This window comes from Tasmannia lanceolata, unplaced genomic scaffold, assembly GCF_043159265.1.
Source record: "Tasmannia lanceolata isolate RefF3 unplaced genomic scaffold, GAP_Taslan_0.1 ptg000011l, whole genome shotgun sequence".
In the NCBI taxonomy this organism is placed as follows: domain Eukaryota; kingdom Viridiplantae; phylum Streptophyta; class Magnoliopsida; order Canellales; family Winteraceae; genus Tasmannia; species Tasmannia lanceolata.
The window spans coordinates 18,506,917-18,528,843 of NW_027518688.1; the positions used below are offsets into that span (position 1 = coordinate 18,506,917).

At 40.2% G+C, this 21,927-nt stretch overlaps 1 protein-coding gene across 1 annotated transcript; it reads left to right on the top strand.

Annotated features, from left to right (window-relative positions):
* Positions 1-16,416: 16,416 nt before the first annotated feature.
* LOC143886536 (putative cinnamyl alcohol dehydrogenase 6) lies at positions 16,417-21,289 on the top strand. Its single transcript, XM_077390545.1, has 6 exons — positions 16,417-16,949; positions 17,767-17,880; positions 17,976-18,203; positions 18,794-19,079; positions 19,887-20,040; positions 20,813-21,289. The coding sequence occupies exons 1-6, from the start codon at positions 16,855-16,857 to the stop codon at positions 21,013-21,015; spliced, it is 1,080 nt and encodes a 359-aa protein (XP_077246660.1). The 5' UTR covers positions 16,417-16,854; the 3' UTR covers positions 21,016-21,289.
* Positions 21,290-21,927: the final 638 nt, after the last annotated feature.

Consider the following 21,927-nt stretch of genomic DNA (forward strand, 5'->3'; position numbering starts at 1 on the left):
AGCTATGTCTCGTGCAGAAATGTCATACACCCTTTGGAGACAGGCTTTGTCTCATTGGTCATAGTTGTCCTCCATATCTTTTTTAAGAGACATGCCTTGTCTCATTAGCACATCCTTCTTAGAATTCCTAATTTCAGTGTCAGTCTTTAGCATAGGAGTCTGTCCTTAGCTAGAGAGTCAGTCCTTCTGTTTCAGGAGTCTGTCCTATCATCATAGGGGTTAGATTTCAATATTACCATCATATGGCTATCCAATATTTTCTTGATTTCAACCATCTCATTAAGACTGGAACCCAGGTGGAGGATGCATTGGCCAGAGGCCTAAAGACAAGGACCTCAACTGATGTTAGAAACAGAAAGAGGACTATGGTAGCAGCTGAAGATGTCAGTAATGTGGAGACCTCTCATCAAACTTTCAAGAAGGTAGCTCAGAAAGGAAGCAAACCTATTCATAAGTCAGATAAAGAGATTCCTCCATTGCCGAAGAATCTTGAAAAAGCTTTGAGAGAATTGGTCGGAGTGGGTAAACTTGAACTTCCTGAACCTTCTCCTCCTCCAAATTCTCTTCCTAGCAACTTTTATGAACAAGACTTCTGTGAATATCATCGAGTTCATGGACATTCAACCAATAGTTGCCAAGCCTTGAAACACAATATTCTGAAACTTATCAAGATTGGTAAGGTAGTTGTTGGAGAACCCAGTGTTACCAGAAAACCAGTGCAAAGACCAGTTGACCCTTTACCGATGGTAGGAGCTATCTCTATGGAAGAACCATTATTGGATCCTGCATCCCTTATTCGTCCTATCTCAGAAACATCACCTGTTCCATCAACCTCTCGACCAATGGAGGAATCTTTTGAAAGGTCGGCCCTCATCAGAATGGAAAACTGGATGGTTAAACTTTTTGGTCAGATGACCATGCTAACTGAAGAAGTGAGGGAGATGAAAACTCAGATACGATATCTGTCTACCGGATGTGATTCAGCTCCTAAGCAGTTTGCCGATATGAGTACTATGACAGAAGAAGCGTCAGTTCAGAGTTTAATTCTTTACAGATATGTTGATTTGCATAGTGGAACAAAGCCTGTCATTGTTTCCAGTGAGGTTAAGAATATTGAACCATCTTACCAACCCCTTAAGGAGCCAACAGAAGTGGAAGAAAGGATGGGTCAGAAACTGAGGAGGGAGTACACTCAACTACCTTGTTCTCAGGAAGTCATCATGAAGAAATGGGTCAGTGAAGGTCGTTTGACACTTTTAGATCCGAAGCTTCTTCCTAACCCACTCCCCAAACACTGGAGAAGAGATCAGTATTGCGAGTACCACGGAGGTATTGGTCATACGACAGAAAAGTGCCTGGCATTGAAACACAAAATTCAGGACGAGATAGATGGAGACTCTTCCCTTCTTCCTGAACTCTGTGCTTTCGTGAATTATGCACCGGTTAGACCTATTCAACCCTTCAAAGGTTCTACCACATCTGCTTATGCCACCTCAGAGCAGAAAAATGAATCGAAAGGAAAAGAAAAGATGTCAGAATTTGAGCCTCCGAAGAATGTCAGGGCAGAGAGCAGGATGCCACCAGCAGGTTTTCAAGGGCAGTCTGGACCAGGTAGACAGAACTACATGGGACCGCCTCTTCCGAGATTCCTATACCAAGATCGGAACCACTAGCCGACAACATCATGGAGGAAGGCGTGCTACTTGTGAACTTCAGTGCCGAGTCCTTGTCCATGTCCAAGTGTCATGTTTCAAGTGAGGTGTTCCAAATGTCATGTTTCAAGATTTGACTTCTATCAAGTGTATACCAACTCTTGTGTTGAAAGTTGGTGAGTCATAGTGTCAATGTCAAAAAAAAAAAGTGTGTCATGTTTGTCAGTCTTTCTCATTTAGAGTCAGTGTTTTATTTTCTGTCAAGTCTGATGTAGAGCCCACTGAGGCGTGTTGAGAACTATTGATGTACTTGAAAGTTTTCAATTCAATAAAGTTTGATTTCAATATCTTCAATATTCTATGATTCACTCTTGGATCTAATGTTTAAAATAACTAAAGACACCCTTCTCGGATGAGAATGCAAACGAAATTCCCCTCGAGATCTGAAAGATGATCAAACGAGAGGAAGAGCGTCGAGCATAGCCACTGAAAGAAGAAATCGAAGCTATTGATAGTGGTATCGAAATCCGAAACTCGGGAAAGATGGATTGGTAAAACTTTATCTCTCGAGGAGAGCGAGGAATTGATAAACCTGTTTATAGGGGTTCAAGGTGGTCTTGCTTGATCTTATGAGGATAAACCAGGTGAATGCCTTGTTGTGATGAAAAGCAAGACTCCATCAGCTTTAGATATCAGTCGAAAAGCAAAATTCAAGAGAGTGAAGCATCAGACATCCAGTCGAGCTGATGAGAAATTTAGCGAAGACTTTCAGAAAATGAAGTCATCAATTTGAGCCCAAAAAGAGCATTTGGGCTACATCTTTTCAATGAGATTCCGAGGTGGAATACTTCAAGAGTAAGGACATTCCTAATGTCTAAAAGCAAAAAATGAATATGAAAGAAAGATAAGAAGGAGAAGGGAATGTGTCCTTTAGACAATATCTTAGAAAAATCAAAGACCCAAGTGATGGAGTCTATGAGATAGATTGAATATCAGAATTGTCTCCAACATTTGGAGACTATCAAGAGCTGTATAACCTTGAGTATAAATTCAAGATATTCGAGAATCGCATAAGTTCAAATGGAGCACCGTGGTTGAAGTCTTACTTGCAAATACCGCCAGACTCTTCGACAAAAATATTCAAAGTCTTGAACCTTAAACACTCAAGAGCTTGTACATCAAAACACTAGGAGGCCATCCTTGGACGTTTGAGCCTTTATAGCCAAAATCCCAACGTTAAAAAAAATATCGTTTTGTGCGCCCTTTGAGCCAACATTTTAAAACCAAACAATTCTTTCACCTACATTATAAACCAGGGGCATTTTATGCACCTGAACTACGTCATGACCTGATCCCCAACTCTTCGGGGGTACGTAGGCAACTTGATCAACTCAGGTTCGGTCAAACCTTTGGAATAAAAGCTAAATCATCCCCCTTTCAAAATTTTGAACCTAAAAAGCTAAACCATTCTTTGATAAACCCCAAAGCGAACTACGCGGATCTGATCCTCCATTTTTGGGGTACGTAGGTAGTCTGGCAAGACCAGATTCGGTCCAAATTCTTAGAACCTTAGATATCCAACCCTTTTGAACCCGAGCCTACTTAGAAAGTCCTTCTGGTGAAACAAGCAAAGGTTCAAGGCAAATTAAAAAAAAAACAGAAAAAAGAAAAGAAAAGAATGAGTCTGAAGACCCACTAGGTTGAAAACCTGAAAGGGCGACCTAGAGAAAAGAGGTTCATGTATTTGCTAAGTCAAAGAGTTAGCTTATACAAAGAAAGGGTATCGGTTGCTAGATTGAAAACTCAAGAAGACAATCTAGTCAGCAGCAAGACTTCCCATGAAGAAAGAGCTGATGAGTTGTAGAAGGAGTTCCTCAACCATGAAGAACTCAAGAAAGCAAGCAGTGCAAACAAGAGTTGAGACAGATGGTTTGCTAGACCAAAAATTTGGAAGGACATTAGTCATGAGTTCCTGCAAGGAGGGAATGGATGAGATGGAGAAGCAGTCTTCAAACAGGGCAGGATCCCGGAACCCTAGTAGTATCGGTGAGACTTACTTTGATACCTTTCTAAACTAGGGGCATTAAAACTAAGCAATCCGAAGGGGGTAATAACCATGACGGAAATACCGATGGAGGAAATTAGTGCCTCTTGACATGGTTTTCGAAATTACTCTGAGAGCGGCTAGCCTTACCCTAAAAAAATAATACATTGGATCTAAGGGTGAATCAAAAGTGAGTCATCTCTTGAATCGTATAAATTTTCTTTGATTGAGTAATTAGAAGTCTATTCCTCATTCTTATCCATTTTTCTCTCAAGGTGTAAAGTTCTCAAGGTCTAAAGTTGTCTGGCACTGGAAGAGCGAGAGTACACCTTCCAAAATGCGAAAAAAATTCAAAGTGAATCCTGGTTGGAAATCAAAGAGGGGCAAGAGACATCTTGTTCAGATCTGCCAAAGACATTAAGGCCTCAAACAGTAAGCAGTGACAGAAGGAATTCTCAAACCCAGTCATTGTAGAGATTGTTCTTCCTATTTCAAAGAAAGAACCCATACAAATTCAATTTTCCCTTACCTATCCTGGTTCCGCTTCCTTAAGACTCTTGTCATGGAATCACAACACACTAGGGGCATCTTTTATGACTTGCGTCATAAAAGATATCAAGCACACAAAAGGCAATTAGTGTCAATGTCTTCAGTAAGTTGAAATAAGAGATGTACGAGTATATCTCGAACCAAACTTCTAAACTCCTCAGACGAGTCCACTCTCCTGAAGAGTCGATTTCCCAAGAAAATCAGTTTCCCCAGCGGAGTCTAGAATTTGCTCCCACAGTCTTCAACCCCAGCAGAATACAATTCTCTTGAAAAAAAAAAAAGGTTAATACCCAAAACCCAGCAAGTTATCCGAGTCCAGTCCTAGCAAGGAACTCGCACTCGCAATGGTTCTCGGCAAGAGACAATCAATTTCTCAGTGGAATTGATCAAAATTTTCGCATCCAAAATCAAAATTGTTGTTTGTACCTCCTAGCAGTTAGTATGGAGAACAACCTTTCCATAGGTCCATCTAACTGCTATTCTGGTGAAAGCCTTTCCACAGGCCCATCATACCTTTGATTCGCATATCTGTCTCATATAGATTTATGCTTGATCAAGGTATCCTCGACTTTTCGGTTCATTCGCAACTAGGTCGATCCTCTGAACCTTTGACTCATTCGCAGTCCAGCTCGCATCTTCGACCTTTCGGTTCATTCGCAACCAGGTCAATCCTTGGAGCCTTTGACTCATTCGCAGTCTAGCTCATATCCTTGACATTTCGGTTCATTCGCAACCAAGTCAATCCTTTGAGCTTTTGACTCATTCGTAGTAAAGCTTTTATCCTCAACTTTTTGGTTAGTCTATAACCAAGTTAATCCTTTGAGCTTTTTGACTCATTCGCAGTCAAGCTTTTATCCTCAACTTTTTGGTTAGTCTGTAACCAAGAGTATCTTTTAGTGTCTGACTCATTCGCAGTCAAGCTAGTGTTTCTCACTTTTCGGTTAATCTGTAACCGAGTTAATCCTTCAACTTCTGATTCTGTCAGGTTATTATATTTTTGGTTCATTCACAACCAAGTCATCGTTTCAACCTTTTCGGTTCATTCGCTACCGAGTCAATCCTCGACTTTCTGGTTCATTCGCAACCGAGTCGATCTCTGAGCTTTTTGACTTTAGCAGTCAAGTTTTCCGGTTAATCTGTGACCGAATTAATTCTTTAACTTCTGACTTTGTCAGGTTATTACCTTTCTGGTTCATTCGCAACCAAGTCATCATCTCGGCTTTTTGGTTCATTCGCAACCAAGCCAAAATCTTAGGCTTCCGACTCATTCGCAGTCAGGTCTATTTTCTAATTTCTTGACTCATTCGCAGTCAAGTTAATTTCTTTGACTTCGGTTCGTTCGCAACTAAGTCATCAAATTCCAGCCTTTTGGTTCATTCGCAACCAAGCTAAAATCTTAGATTCTTCGGCTCATTCGCTGCCCTGATTTCTTGATTAATTCGCAATCAAGCTAATCTCCCTGATTCTGACTCACTCGAAGTCAAGTTAATTTTCCAATTCTTAGCTCATTTAGAGCTAAAATCAAATTCCAGCCTTTTGGTTCATTCGCAACCAAGCTAAAATCTTAGATTCTTCAGCTCATTCGCTGCCAAGTTTCTCGCTGATTTCTTGATTCATTCGCAATCAAGCTAATCTCCCTGACTCTGACTCACTCGCAGTCAAGTTAATCTTCCAATTCTTAGCACATTCAGAGCTAAAATCAAATTCCTAACTTTCTGGTTCATTCGCAACCAAGTTAACATCCCTGATTCTTTGACTCCTTCGCAGTCAAGTCAATTCCCCGCTTTCTGGTTCAGTCGCAATCAGGCCAATATCCTTCCCGGCTCTCTCGCAGCCAAATCAATCCTTTAAAGTTTTGCAAGAGAGGCTATGTCATCCATATATCCATCGTTGAGTTACGAGTTGGAGAGAGGCTATCTCACCAGCGTTTGCAGAGTCAGAGTCTGGTGAAAGGCTATTTCACCGTGTTATCTTTGTAAATATCATTTTCAAAACAAAAAAAAATCAAAATTTGATTTACTTCTTTTTCGGGTTGGCCAAAATGGTTTGTCTGTTCAGCTTTGACATTCGCGTGACAAGCACGCTCTGCCAAAGAGGGGCATCTGTAGACACCCCATTTTGACCGTACCCCGAGCCTCCCATGTTTGAGCAAAAACCCAACCAAATCAATTAGCTAGGGTCCCAAACTTCACCCTAAGCTAGCTTAGAGTCCCACTGAGGTCCCTATAAAATTTCGTCAAATTCCGAGCGCGTTTGCCTAGCGAAGGAGATGGGAGAGTGTCCGTAGTGTAAACCACAAAAGGGGGGTGGATTATCCTAGACGGGGCTGTCCAAGGTAATAGAGGGGGTGCGAATTTGGCATTTTCTTATATAAAACTCGTTTTTCGTTACAAACAGATAAAATTCATTTTTTTCTAAAAAAAATCGTTCGAAAGAGAGAAATCCCCAAATATCAAAACCCAAACCCTTTTCTTTTCTTCTTCGATCGAACCTCTGCCGGATTCCTGCCAATGTTTTCCCTCCGATCGCACTTTCTTCTTCCTCTCCGATCTCCTCTTCTCCGGCAAATCCACCTCCTCCGGTGAGCTTGAGTTCCGGCCAAAACCCATTTTCTCCGGCTAGCCTCCGGCAAAGCTCCGATCAGCTCCAATCAAGGAAGAAATTTCAAAAAAAAGAAGATCTGTGGAAAGCAAGCTCAGATCCAAGCAGGAGATCTCATTTTTATAAAAAATTGCAGAGGGAGAGAGAGATCTGAGAGAGAATCTCAGATCTGAGAAATAAGAAGCAAATCTTGAGGATCGAGGTTTTATTTCCCTAATTAGGGAGAGAAGAGAGAGAGATTCCTAATTTTCCAAACCCTAATCCCTTTCTTATCTTCTCCGGCTCAGCTCTAGCCAGATTCCGGCCAAATTTAGGCCGAAATCCGATCACACAAGCCTTAGATCCATACGGAGCTGTTTCTCATCAATTAGAATTAATTCGTTGCTGGAATTCCTGGAGTTGTGTTCATTATTTTGTAATTCTTTGCAAATCAGAGCATTGTAAAGAAAAGAAGAAGAAGTAGAAGCTTAAAAACAGAGAAGGTATGGCTTTCCTGTGATTTGTTCATTTTTCTTAGCTTGATTTTATCGAAAATCATGATAAAAGCTTAGAGAGATGATTTGATTCTTTAATTAGGTTTGAAATTTATGCTTAAAATCATTCAAAATGCGATTTGATTTTTATAAGCAAGGATCTGTATATATATATATATATATATATATATATATATATATATATATATATATATATATATATATATTTAATCTATTTGAGGTCTCTTTGAATCAAGTTCGTGCCTCTTTTATTTTGCTTCCTATGAAAGGTCTCTCAAGTACTGTTGTTTGCTTCTTCTTTTTTTCTACCTTTAATCTTATGAGTGTTTATATATATATTTGAATGATAAGCTAATGGTTGGAGGTTTTTTAAGATGAATTTAGGGGTTGAAATTGATTTTGGTCGATGATCCTTGATAAGAAATTTGTATTTCATACTTTATCATTATTATGTGGTTATCAATTTGTGAATTTTATAGTGTGGGAATTTAGAAATTTTCATCCAAATTCTACTTATTTGTCCTAGAATGTGAAATTATTTAAACTCTCGAATCCATTAGACTAGTTTTTCTATACATCTTGTTGAGTTTACATATATTTAGAAATAGAAGTCATGTTCCTTTAGGAAAGCAGCAGTAGCAGTTATGTCAAACTTCTAGAATAACCTAGGAGAGGGACTTTCACACCTTTTATTTCAAAGGATTGGATGAGACGGATTCACTTTAATTAAGCAAACCTAAGTATAGAGAAGGGGAGTTCCCAGCTCATATTTTATGCTGGCAGGGAGATGGTGCTAGTGTGTCATATCATAAGTATATCCCATTGTACAACAAGGGTTGTAATGCGAGTATGGTTACTGTCATTACCCATACCCCATGCATAATGTAAATCTTATAATTCTTGTTGTCCAGGTTATGAGAGGGTGAAAATTTCCACCTTTGCTTAATCCTATGCATTAGATGGTAGTTTATGCATGAATGGTCATAAGATGTGTCAGATGAAAGCATAAGGTAGTTACAATGAGCTGAATTTGATATACACAGGATTTGAAGGATACCCCAGGCTTTGATTAGTACCTCTTGGGTTTCAAATATGTTTGTCTCATATACAAATTTTGATAAAATTTTCTTTTCATTTTCTTTAATCTAATATGGGCAAGTATAAGAAGATTTGCTATATTTTGGAATTAAAAGTGTGTTTTCTCAACTTTGTTAGGATGATAGCAGATAAGTCATTTTTGTGTTTAGGAAAAAAGTTTTCTAAATTGGTATAAGACTTGTTAAAAAAAATGAATTGGTTTAGATGTTAAAGGAAATGAATTATGATTTAGGTAGGTTCTCTAATGTTAGAATTTTAAAATAGTTTCAAGGCTTGGCATTTATGTGTCTCACATTTTTGTGGTGGTTTTGGCTTCAAGAATTTTGGTGTTGTTTCAATGTAAAATTGAAATATGTGTATCCTCCCTATCATTGCAGACGGCAATGAATGCGTTAGTCCAAGTCCATCTTTTAGGGAGACCTGCTTGGTCCATGTAGTATCCCTCTTTCTTTTGTCTTTTATAAAGACAGCCTCAAGTTAGATCCTTCCTAGATCCTTCCATTCATTGCAAAAGGCGATGAAGTCGCTTGCCCAAGCCCATCCTTAGGTGACTTACCTAGTCTTGATTGCATTCCCCTATTTCTTTTAGAAGACTTACCTAGTCTTAGTAATAATCTCCCTCTCGTTTAGAAAGCCTGTCAAACTTTTTAGACATGTACTTTGAAACCATTAGCTCTCTCATTGCAAGGGCAATGAAAGAGACCTCTTGAGCTCACCCTCTAGGGAGACAAGCTATGTCTCGTGCAGAAATGTCATACACCCTTTGGAGACAGGCTTTGTCACATTGGTCATAGTTGTCCTCCATCTCTTTTTTAAGAGACATGCCTTGTCTCATTAGCACATCCTTCTTAGAATTCCTAATTTCAGTGTCAGTCTTTAGCATAGGAGTCTGTCCTTAGCTAGAGAGTCAGTCCTTCAGTTTCAGGAGTCTGTCCTATCATCATAAGGGTTAGATTTCCGTCCAACCTCTCATTAAATCATGTGATTTCTATCCGCTCCTGCAAGGTATAGGATGCTGTCCAACCCTTGCAGAGTTGTTATTCTGTTCATCCCCTTATGATGATAGGATTCTGTCCTCTTGAGTCAAAAACTTGAAAAATATCTGAAAAACCCAAAATTCTCAAAAATGTTGAGTCATTAAGAAAGTAGTTAGGAAGTTCTATTCCGAACTACGTTGGCTTGATCCTCTTCCATGAGGTACGTAGTGCAGCTTGTGATTCATATCCCAAGTCCAGCCAAACCTTTCAAAATAAGCATTTTAAACCTTCTAAAAATATAAAAATTCTTCAAAATCGTTTAAAAAAGATCTTCCCCTAGAGTTAGGAGTTCGTCTTAGCTGTTTGGGGTGTTTTAGAGTTAGGAGCTGTCCTGATTTGTATTGATATGGTGTGTCCTGTCGTGTGAGTGTCCCTAGAGTTAGGAGGCCTCGAGTCGATCGGTTAGACATTTAGTCGAACCGATGGCTAGACTAGGAAGCATATAGTCAGCCCATGGTTTTCATTAGGTTGCACAGCCTAGTTACACATAGGATATAGGGCCCAATCAACTTGCATTAGCTTAAGGCTAATCAACTTGCATTAGTTAGGGCATATAGAGAGTCCTGAAAATTACAATTCACCTGAACTTAAGCAATCGTATAAAAAACTTTAAAAATCAGTTGAGTCTAGTGGATCGAGTCTAGGATAGCGGTTTGAGATGGTTAGGTATCGTAGTTAGAATAGGTCATCGAACTACGTTGACTCCGATTCTTCCCGAGGCCGGGATACGTAGAGCAGCTGGGATGGACGGCCATCTTGGTTCGAGTCAAGTCGCATTAGAGTTTTAGGATTCATCTTGTCCAGTCATATATAGAGTCGATTTGTGTTTGTGTGTTTTGCTGTGTTTTCTTACTTTCATGTACAGATCCTATACCTTTAGCTGTAGCATGCAGGTGTTTGCACACCAGAACTCAGACATCAAATAGGTATGACACTCATAACCTAGTTATTTTAGGTGACACTACTTTCATCTATTTTGTGTGTGCTTATTATTCCTCTGAGACATGCATGATTAGATAGACGTCTTCTCGGAGATATTGGTTCCCATTTCATATGACTTTTGCCCAAAACTCTTCAAAATCAATAAGAAATGGCATAAGAGACCAGGTGTTTGCACTTGGGCGGACGAGGTGCTCTTCGGACCTTCCAAATTCGTAACCAGGCACGAACCTTCTTTTTATATCTGTGGTTATCCGTTGCAACAGAGCATAGTATGGGATCCTTGGCCCACTTCCTTGGATGGCGACTCTTCTTTGTTTAAGGTACGACTCGAATCTGGGCTAATTCCCGAATCGAGAGGTATCTCACCTTTGTATCGCCACTCATGCTGTGAGGGGCACTTCTTTCGAGAGTTTCTTGGTAGAGCTCTCAATTCACGTGGATGATCCTGAGACTCGTGTAGGGGCCCGTCCCCCGCTCTCTCTCGGATCGGGGTCCACAGGCTGGCAACTCCTGCTGGGGAATCTTTTGAGATATTGCCTAACTCTGTTAAAATGCCATTTTTTACTAATTTTGAAGAATTTTGGGCTAAAATCATGTGAAATGAGAATTTAATAGCTTAGAATCCAGGGACACCAAATAGATGTTTAAAACATGGGATTCACACGCTACACAGCATACATCATCATGTTTTTATTTTCTTTTATTGATTTTTATTATTATTGGCTCCACGGGATAGATACAGTGCGTGCCAGATGGGATGTCATTACCCTGCTGGTTCTGTTGTATCTATTTCCAAGCTATGCGCTAGAGCTGCAGCCGTAGACACTGGGTGTGCTGGTGTTCTACAGCAGCCGATGAGCAATGAACATACTCTGTATAATGCTGGGTGTGCTGACGTTATACATCAAGGGTATGGTCATAAGAATAGTAACCTGCAGAAATGCCTAGGCCATACTTTTATTTCATTATATTATGTATATATATATTAGTTGCTCCCTTTAGAATCAAAATTAGGGAATCCTTGCTATGACAATATATATATATGTACTCATATAGGATGAACATGTCTGACCAGCATATGTGAGCCTAGGATAGAAGTCAGCATACCCATGAAGTGTAGAAGGGTAAGTCACACCGTGATTACCCATCGCTTTATCTAGTACACTCACAAACACTTTTGAGTCAAGATTTTCTTGGCTCCGCTAGATCAGGTTAGGGCTGGTGCCCCTGGTTATGGTGTATATATGTATATATACCTATTTATATTGATTATTATATTAAGGCCTTCTTATTCAGTGAGGTTTCCTTATCTATTTCGATCAATTCTATCAATCCATCTTCAAGATTTAGACCCGGTCTATGACCTACTTCTGTCATTTTGTGGTCGTGGTTTTCTTTCTGATCTACTGATCATCTCTGATCATGGATGAAAAATTCAGTATTGCCTATTGTATCCTTCTCCTATGATTGATTCTAATCTGATTATGTTCCACTTGTTTGATTGCGAGTTTATCTTGCTGACATTCATTCGAGTGTGTGTTCTTGTTGAGAGCCTTACTTTATCTTAACCCAGTTGACATACCCTTTGTGATTAGCAGCTTTAGACCCTCTTTATATAGCTGTTATGCTGCCAAATTTTCTGCAAATACCTTGAGTTTGGTCGTTATCCTTTTAGACTTGTTGACAAACTCTATGTGCTTATCTTACCATGTCTCTTTACATAGATGTTATGCTGCCAGATTTTATCCATGGGAGGATATATTCGTATCATCTTTTGTCTCAGCTTGCATATGGGATTTTTATTTGATTACCCTATATTGAACTATAGTGTTTGTCAATTCCATGGCGGGAGTCTGACCTTGTTGACTTCACTCATTTTCAGTACCTATTTCTATTCAACCCACACTAGAACCTATGGCTGAATCCGGAAATACTCTGGCTGAAATGAATGAATTGATGAAGTCTATGCTCCAGCAGATGAATAATATGAGTGAGGAGATAGTCCGTCTGAAAAGTGATAGAGGTTCTGCTTCTGAAGTACCTGCACCCCAGCAAATTCCGCTTATACCTCCTCCACCCCCGATGGCAGCTAGGCCTGTTGTATTCCCAGTTGAGGATGACTTTGATGAAGAGCAGTACGCAGAAGAGAATTGTCTCCCCCAGCTGGATAGAACTGATAAAAGCAAAGGGATTGTAGACAGGTTAGATAAGCTAACCCGAGAATGTGGAGACCTATGGTAGCAAGTCTCCACATTATAAAAATGAGATCTCCTGCTTGGATCTGAGCTTGCTTTCCACAGATCTTCTTTTTTTGAAATTTCTTCCTTGATCGGAGCTGATCGGAGCTTTGCCGGAGGCTAGCCGGAGAAAATGGGTTTTGGCCGGAACTCAAGCTCACTGAAGGAGGTGGATTTGCCGGAGAAGAGAAGATCGGAGAGGAAGAAGAAAGTGCGATCGGAGGGAAAACATTGGCTGGAATCCGGCAGAGGTTCGATCGAAGAAGAAAAGAAAAGGGTTTGGGTTTTGATATTTGGGGATTTCTCTCTTTCGAACGAATTTTTTTTAGAAAAAAATGAATTTCATCTGTTTGTAACGAAAAACGGGTTTTATATAAGAAAATGCCAAATTCGCACCCCCTCTATTACCTAGGACAGCCCCATCTAGGGTAATCCACCCCCCTTTTGTGGTTTACACTACGGACACTCTCCCATCTCGTTCGCTAGGCAAACGGGCTCGGAATTTGACGAAATTTTATAGGGACCTCAGTGGGACTCTAAGCTAGCTTAGGGTGAAGTTTGGGACTCTAGCTGATTGATTTGGTTGGGTTTTTGCTCAAACATGGGAGGCTCGGGGTACGGTCAAAATGGGGTGTCTACATAACCCTAATCTAAACTACCTGCCTAATCTAGCTACCTAACGTCTTAAACAAATTAAACAACCTTTCATCTAATCCTTGATGATCCAAGGGTTGAGATATCTCACACTAACACTTCTATTATCCCTACACAACCAGTGGAGTGATGAATTAAGGAAACACAAAACAATTAAAGTAGATCCTCTACTAACTAAGATTTGACATTGAAGGAGACCTTACAAGCCATTACTGAGTGGCTATTCTGTAATTAATTTGTAGGCCACTGATGAACAATTTGAGCAGCCATCATACCTCAAGGCATATAAGGGGCACCAAATCAAAGGTGGCCACCACATCGAATGCCATCTTAAGCAAATTGGAGGCTCCACAAAGGTCAACATTTAACTCATTGAAGGGGCACCAAATCAAAGATGGCCACCACATCGAATGCCATCTTAAGCAAATTGGAGGCTCAACAAAGGTCAACATTTACTTCATTGAAGGTCAAGACATTCAACTAATTAAATAAAAAAGTCTCCACATCTCAGGTGTCACGGGGAAACAATTGAGGGCTACCCAATCTTCGCAGTGCGCTCCGTGTCATGGGGACGCAGTTGGTATTTTGAGCCATCAATGTCTAGTTAATTCTTCAGGGGTAGTCGGTAAGAGCACTTTTGGTGGGCACTCCTGGTTGAGAGAGTTGGTTGGCAAAACTCTTTAAGGGGAGCTGGCCCATGACATGCCGACTCCTCCCCCAATAGGCTTAGCAGGTGTGGGTTGGAACCTTGGTGGTTTGCTTGTGGGTTGTAAATTGCCTTCTGCGATGGACGCTAGCAAATCCCTTGTTGGAGACTCAAACGATGGATATGCAAGCATGATAACTTATATGTTGTTCTATATCTCCATGAATCTAGGAACTTTTGTCCGCTGGCATTATATCACCGATCCAATTTTTCATATGCATATGTAACTAACGTATCCTCTTAGTAAAGGATTTCTCCATAATGGCCATGAAAGGTTGCCAGCCGTTTCCTGTTATTGTTCCCCTCCCAAGGGCATGTTCATGGCCATGAAAGGTTGCCAGCCGTTTCCTGTTATTGTTCCCCTCCCAAGGGCATGTTCTTACGCGTGATTCACCTCTCCACCATTTGAAAGTACTTGACAATTTAAAACAGACATTTTGGTAGTACTAAAATAAAGTCAGACAGTCACAACATTAATAGAGAAGTAGTTGGAAGCCAAATATCAAGATATCAAAAAGTGATCTTATCAATGTATATTTGGCTATTATGGTATGGCATCCATGTATAGAAAGTAAAAACATCAAGACTTAAAAAGAGTTGAATGGTATTTTGGCTAAAATGGGTGGATGAAATTTCCTTAGAATGCTAAACCTTGTTGCCTTGCTGGGCTTAGTTCTTCTAACCAAAATGCCAGTCAACAATGTAGCAGATTTTGCACAGATTTCCCATTTTTGGCTAAAATGGATAGATAAAATTTCCCATATTTATTTTGGTATCTACTTATCTCTATTTTCTTCAGAATGCTCTTGTCTGCTCTTTCAACGAATATATAAAGAAATGGATGGCAAGACAGCAGCACTAGCAGCACTAGAGTGGCAATGCCAAGTTTGGAAGTCAAGGCATTTAAGACAAGTAGTTAGGGGAGGTAAGGTTGGTTACGCTATTCAATGCAGAGTAAATGCGTAGCCTCTTTTCTCCACATAAATCGTTCATTTTTAGCTGGAAAAAGTAGAAGAGATGGTAATGAGAGGTATGGAAGTTTTAGGTGCTGTGTGAGGTTTGCATTTATGAGTCCTAACCTCAAGAGCACTTTTATTGGAGAAAGCTTTTCTACATAAGGGTATCCTTTCTATGGATAAAAAGACCTTGCTTGGGAATTGGTTGAGTTGAGAATCATTATTCAGCAAATTGTAATTAGTAGTAGTTTGGTTGAGTCAACCAGGTGAATCAGTGAATCAATTGTTGGGTCAAGAAAATAAAATAGTGGTATATAAGCAGCTGTTGCTATAAGATGTATTACACAATAGAAATGAAGGTGTTGCTAAAAAATACCTGTTTGCGTGGGACATGTGGCAGCCACCCAAGGCATTTTCTGCCTCAAAGATATAGGCTCATATTTTCTTTGCATTATCCTTTCTATAAGGGGGAAAATAAATTCCACACTGCTTTCTCCCTAATCTTGCAGTCATGGCACAACTACACAAGCAAACAATAAGGAACGAATTCATTTAATTTTCTCTATAGTGCAAGCCATGTGATTAAATTAATGAGACGGTCGGTGGTTCATACGAAGTATAATCTAGACCATTGACCTTGTCGACATCATGAGATGAGAGAGAACTTTCTTATTTAGAGAGCTGCTAACAAAACTAGTCCTCATGCACAAAAATACAAGAAAGGGGCTTAATTGTCGGGCCAAATCCAAGGTCAACCAAAATGATAAAAATACCCTTAATTTAAGGATAAATCTTCAAAGTAATACCTAGCTTAGCGATCTCTGGCTGCTCTATGCCATGAATGCTGAATATGGCATCGAAGGTCCACAAGGCAAAATATGGTCTGCCAGCCTGCATAAAACATATATTAAGTCTAAGAGGAGGTGATTCTCGAGGTGATGATGTCATGAAGGGCAAACCTTTTGGGAGACTAGGTCTTGCTAGGCGCCCCCCGGGCTGGCAGGGGACTTTCGGTTCCTAGTCGAGGTTTAACACTCCCCCTCACGTATGGCCCTTCTTTCTAGGGCTGGCCTACCGTGGCACATGTGGCCCCTCTTTTGGGTTTGGCCCTTGCATGTGGATTTTTACTATCAAGGATGTTTGAACTCTGGACCTTTGGCTTTGATACCGTGTGAAACAACCCGTATACTCCAAAAGCTTAAGCTATTGGAGAAGGTGTTATTTAATCTTTTATACTTTAACAGGGTTGACCCCAACCCAACCCGATCCGAGTTACACTCGTAACTCATACACCCCTTAGGTGCGTGTATCCTAATCAGAACCCCCTGTGTATTCAACCCTCATTCTGGTGCTTTCGTCTAACTTGAGTGTCAAAGGGTTCCCCTGAGTTCCAACTCCAGGCGATCCTTAACCTTTTGTCTGTGAGTGCAGGTCTAAAGTCGAGGCGACCACACCATCACAAGTGATGTAAGCCATCATTGTTTAGGAAAATCAACAGAAGGTAAACTCTTTTATACACATGGCACTCTCTCATTTTTGGGCTCTCCCATCAGTCGTAAATCATTATATTATTCCTCCCTTGATAAAAATAAATAAATAGATTGTTCTCGACATGAATAGAGGATATCTGGGCTTGCTATCTCCATAGATAACAGATTAATTATTTAACAACTTAAGATTAGTTCAACCCAACACAAAAATGCGAGGTGCACCATGGAAAATTTGGGGGAGTACCCAAATAAGTAGACCCAAAGGATTACTATAGTAAAGAGAATCACAAACACTCAAACCAATAAATACCCCATCGCCCCTTCTCAACATCAAGCTACTCCAAGTCAAGAGATAAGGAAAAGTCTAGATCTCATCTTGTTTTTGGCCGAGAAGATGACTCAGACAACCCCAAACCATACTCAGACAGTTGCAGGCTGGGCTGCTCACGACTCTTCCGGGAAGATCACTCCCTACATCTTCAAACGCAGGTAAGAAATTTGATATTTCCACTCCCTGGTTGTTGCATCTGAGATTTTATATGATGTGTGGCTGTATAAACCCGTATTTTTCAAAATGTACAGTACAGCCCCTTCCATAGCATGATCCAAACTGTCCATTTGTTGGACCACAATGTAAATAGGTTGCGCCCCAAAAATCATTTCCATAGGATGATCATGACGCTATGAATATATAGAAGTTTTACACTCAAAAATCATTTCCATAGGTTGATCCTGACCCTCCGATCTATAGAAATTTACACCCAAAAATCATTTCCATAGGATGATCCTGATGCTCTGATCTGAAAATGATTTTTGGTGCACAAACTATTTACATTGTGGCCCAACAAATGGAGGGTTTGGATCATCCTATGGAGTGGGTCGTACCATTCTTTTTGAAAAATGCAAGTTTATACAGTCCCACATTATATAAAATACGTTACTCAAATTTAGGGTTTTATATGGTGTAAGCCCTTATGGTCCCTTATTTTTTCAAAAAGTACTGTACGGACCACACTCTAGAATGATCCAAACCGTCACAATGTAAATAGTTTGCGCCCCAAGATCGGAGGGCTGGGATCATCCTATGGAAATTATTTTTGGGGTGCAAACTATTTACATTGTGTTCCATCAGATGGACGGTTTGGATCATCCTATGAGGTGGTCTGTACGGTACTTTTTGAAGAAAAAAAAAGAGACCATAAGGGCTTAACCGTATAAAATCTCATCAAATTTGTATCTTATAGACTTATACCCATTTAGACTTCTTACTCAAATTTGTCTCATTTTCCCTATGCTCTCATTGTAGGGAGAACGGCATTGACGATGTTACAATCAAAATACTATACTGTGGGATGTGCCACACAGATCTCCATCACATTAAAAACGATTGGGGATTAGCAATGTACCCAATAGTACCCGGGTATATAATCTTCTAATCACCACCGTCCGATCACTTGCCTCGTTTTTTTTTTTTTTTTTTTTTTTGCAACTCATGTCCTGATTATGTGTGATCAGGCACGAGATTACTGGTGTGATTACGAAGGTGGGGACTAATGTGAAGGGGTTTAAGGTCGGAGACCGAGCCGGGATCGGATGCTTGGCCGCATCTTGCGTCAATTGTGAGTTTTGTAACGATTCTCAGGAGAATTACTGTGACAAGGTGCAATTCACATACAATGGTATTTTCTGGGATGGGAGCATCACTTATGGTGGTTACTCGAAAATGATCGTAGCCGACCAAAGGTAACAATGCTAATCTGATATGGACCCACCGATTTGGATGATCTGAACCATTCATTTGGTGGAACTCAATGTAGATAGATAAGTCAACTCAACTAAGCCTGTGTCTCATACTAGTTGGGGTCGGCTAATGATTCCTTACGAAAATCTTCCAAAAGGAGGAGGTGAAAGAATCTACAAGGCTCAAATTGACTAAGTCTAATCCTGACACTAGTTGGGTTCGTCTAATTTTCAATGTAGATAGACAGTGGACCTAAAATCTTCTCCATGGGAGCTTTTGTACGGTAGCAGCTTTTGTCTCCATTCATGAGGTGGTTGGTCTGACATGCGAGAGACCAGCCGCAGAATGTCTTTTGCGATGGACGCTAGCAAATCCCAGAATGAACTGTAGAAAATTTGTCCAAGATTTATAGTTTCTAGTAAAATATTTTTCGAGAATCCCTAGATCCAAGCATGCCCAAATCCTCAACTCTCGAGCTAAGCCCTATCACATGTTTGTAGGAAGAAGAAGTATATTAAACCCCTTCTTTTAATAATGGCACCCCTTAATTGATTTAATACTTCTCTAATTGGCTTTACTTGTGTGGTGTCAGGTATGTGGTCCACGTGCCGGAAAATCTGCCCATGGATGCAGCCGCTCCGCTATTGTGCGCCGGGATAACAGTATTCAGCCCTATGAAACAACACAACATGCTCCAACCTGGAAAGAAATTGGGGGTGGTAGGATTGGGTGGTCTCGGACACGTGGCAGTTAAGCTTGCTAAGGCATTTGGGTGCCACGTGTCAGTCATCAGTACCTCCCCATCAAAGGAAAAGGAGGCCAGAGATCGATTTGGAGTTGATGATTTCATTGTTAGCACCGATCCCAAACAAATGCAGGTCAATCCCTATGCCATATATGACCTAAATTATATGTTAGGATAATTCACACCCCTTGAGCGTTAATTGGCACCGAAAAGCGTTAAAATCTGCCACATCCCCTCCTTTTTTAACGCTTTTTGACATCAATTAAGGTCAAAGGGGTGTGAATCATCCTACAGGGGATGCGAATTTATCATCTCTCTATTGTTAACATGGTTTTAAATTCCAATTTGGGAAAATTTCGGTCATGGCGGAAATCGAAATTTTTGCCGAAATCCTAAATTTTTGGCTAAAATTTGGTAGAAAGTACTAAAATTTCAATTTTTTGGGCTGAAATTCTGTAAAGAAATAAAAAATGGCATTTTTTCAGAATTTCAGCCAAAAGAATCTCGGATGGGGCAAACCATAGGTAAGGAATATCTCCATGTCCTTATCTTGCCTAGCCAGTCATCAAGTCAAAGACGGAGCTTCTGAAATTTGGTAAATTTCGGGAATTTCGGTTTCGGTACATTTCGGTTTCAGACACCAAAATTTCGGTCCGAAATTTAAAACCATGATTGTTAAAGTATAAAAGATTAAATAATGCCATCTCAAACAGCTTAAGCTTTTGGAGTATATTAAAAATCCACATGTAATGGCTACCCAAAGGAGAGGCCTACACGTGGCGTGTAGGCCAACCCTAAAAAGAGGGTCAACACTTGAGGGCGAGTGAGTATAAAAGATTAAATAAAGCCTTCTCGAACAGCTGGTTACGGAACTTTGGTTGTTACTGTTACTTTATTTTATTTTTGTCGTAGGTATTAGTGATATTTTATTTTGTAACAGGAAAGGGCGAGAAGCTTGGATTATATATTGGACACAGTATCTGCAATGCATTCGCTGGGCCCCATCTTGGATTTGCTTAAAGTGAGCGGGACTATGGTGCTCGTGGGTGCACCGGAGAAACCCGTGCAGCTCCCGGCTTTTCCTTTGATATTCGGTACACCTAAGCAATCTTACTATTTTTTTTTATTTTTATTTTTTTAATAAATTGGTTTTCGGTTTTACACTTTGATTTTGGGTTCTGATCCATTTTGAATCAGACCGTCCATCAAAGTGTCCAATGTCTTACTTACGTTGTACACTATTAGGATATGGATCCAATGGACACGGTTCAAATCCAGCTTCTGTGGACAAATCATGTCCATTGATGTTCAAATCCTTTAGATCCATCGGACCATCTGGGTCCATTGACTCCCCTATCCATATTTCAAAAACTTGAAAACTCAACTCGACTTGCTGACTCAAACTGAGTCAGCTTGGGTGAGTTTCGGTCTATGTCATGTAATAAATTTGGCCAGGCGGACAATGATCTGGACCGAGATCCATATGGTGGGCCTTATTATGGATCGGCAACTGTACAAAAGCCACAATAATCAAAACAAATGTAACCATCGGATCGATGTGCTTCTGTGGATTGAAATAGCATCACCTTAATTCGTTATGGAGGATATTAATCCGATGGATATGATTGTCCGATGGGTCCTTATTTTTACTCTGGCCCATCAACAGTAAGGGCCCACTATAAATAGTCTTGATTGTTGAGTGTAAACTCTGACATGGACTTGGATAAGTCGAACGAGTTTCAGATTGACAGCAACTCACCGAGTTTGTCGACATTTACTAATTGAGTTAATCAATTTGGCTGAGTCAATGATTGATCAGATGAGTTTTATAAACAGAAGATTTGGATTTGGATTTTGAATTCGCAGGTAAACGGGTGGTGACTGGGAGTCTCATCGGAGGCATGAGAGAGACACAGGAGATGATGGATTTGTGTGGGAAGCACAACATCACATGCGACATTGAGCTCATCTCGCCGGATTACATCAACAAAGCCTTGGAGAGGCTTTCCAAGAACGACGTCCGATATCGCTTCGTCATCGACATTGCCAAAGGGAAGTCCGAGCTCTAAGGATAGGTCTTGATTAGTAGTGGTTCTTGAGTTTCCTTGTACTTCCACTTTTCTTTAGACATAACTTCTAAGGATAGGTCCTGTCTTTGATCTCTTTGTCTGTATCCCATTTCTTGTGATAGGGTTAGTGTTTTTTATGTTGATTGTATTATCTTTCCCACTCTAATAAACCGGTAGGGGACCCTGCCAAATCCCAGCTTACCAATTAAAAAAAGCAAGTCCGAACTCCAGATGGTGAGCCTTGAGTTAAAATTAAACTGCTAGTTTGGATATCCATTTGTTGTTATTGCTTCTTATAGATATCCTTGTTATTTGCCCTTATGTGGGTTTTTTGTTAAGTTGATGGATCTTCCTTGGTTAAATTTCTTAAGAGCCCAACTCACCTTTCATGGCTAGAACTCTAAATGGGTTGAGATGGGCCTATAATGAGAAAAGATGATAGGCCCCACTTGTCTGGCCCAATTTTTTCATAAGATTTTGGTCCATTTAGACTATGTAGCAAGGTCATTATCAATTCTTGTATTGTATGTGATGGACATGCAAAAGGGAAATCTCATTGGAAAGATTAAGGCATGCAAAAATCAATGGCTTAAACACATCTTAAAGAACCTTTTTTTTTTTTTTTTTGAAATGGCAATAATTATATATCATAGCAAAATAAGGAGGCCGAGATGGACCACCCATATTTACAATAGGAAGCAAGAAAGAAACATGAATGAAGAAAAAAAAAATACGGAGAAAAACCCTCCCCAGAGAGGAAGGTGGTCGAACCACATAATAGAACCACCGGAAACACCACGCTTAGCTAGCGCGTCTGCCTTATCATTTGCCGATCTTCTAACATGCTGAAAGCCGATAGCGGACCCCTCAGTTAAGTCCTCAGTCTCATCAAAAAGGAAAAGAAATCTTCAC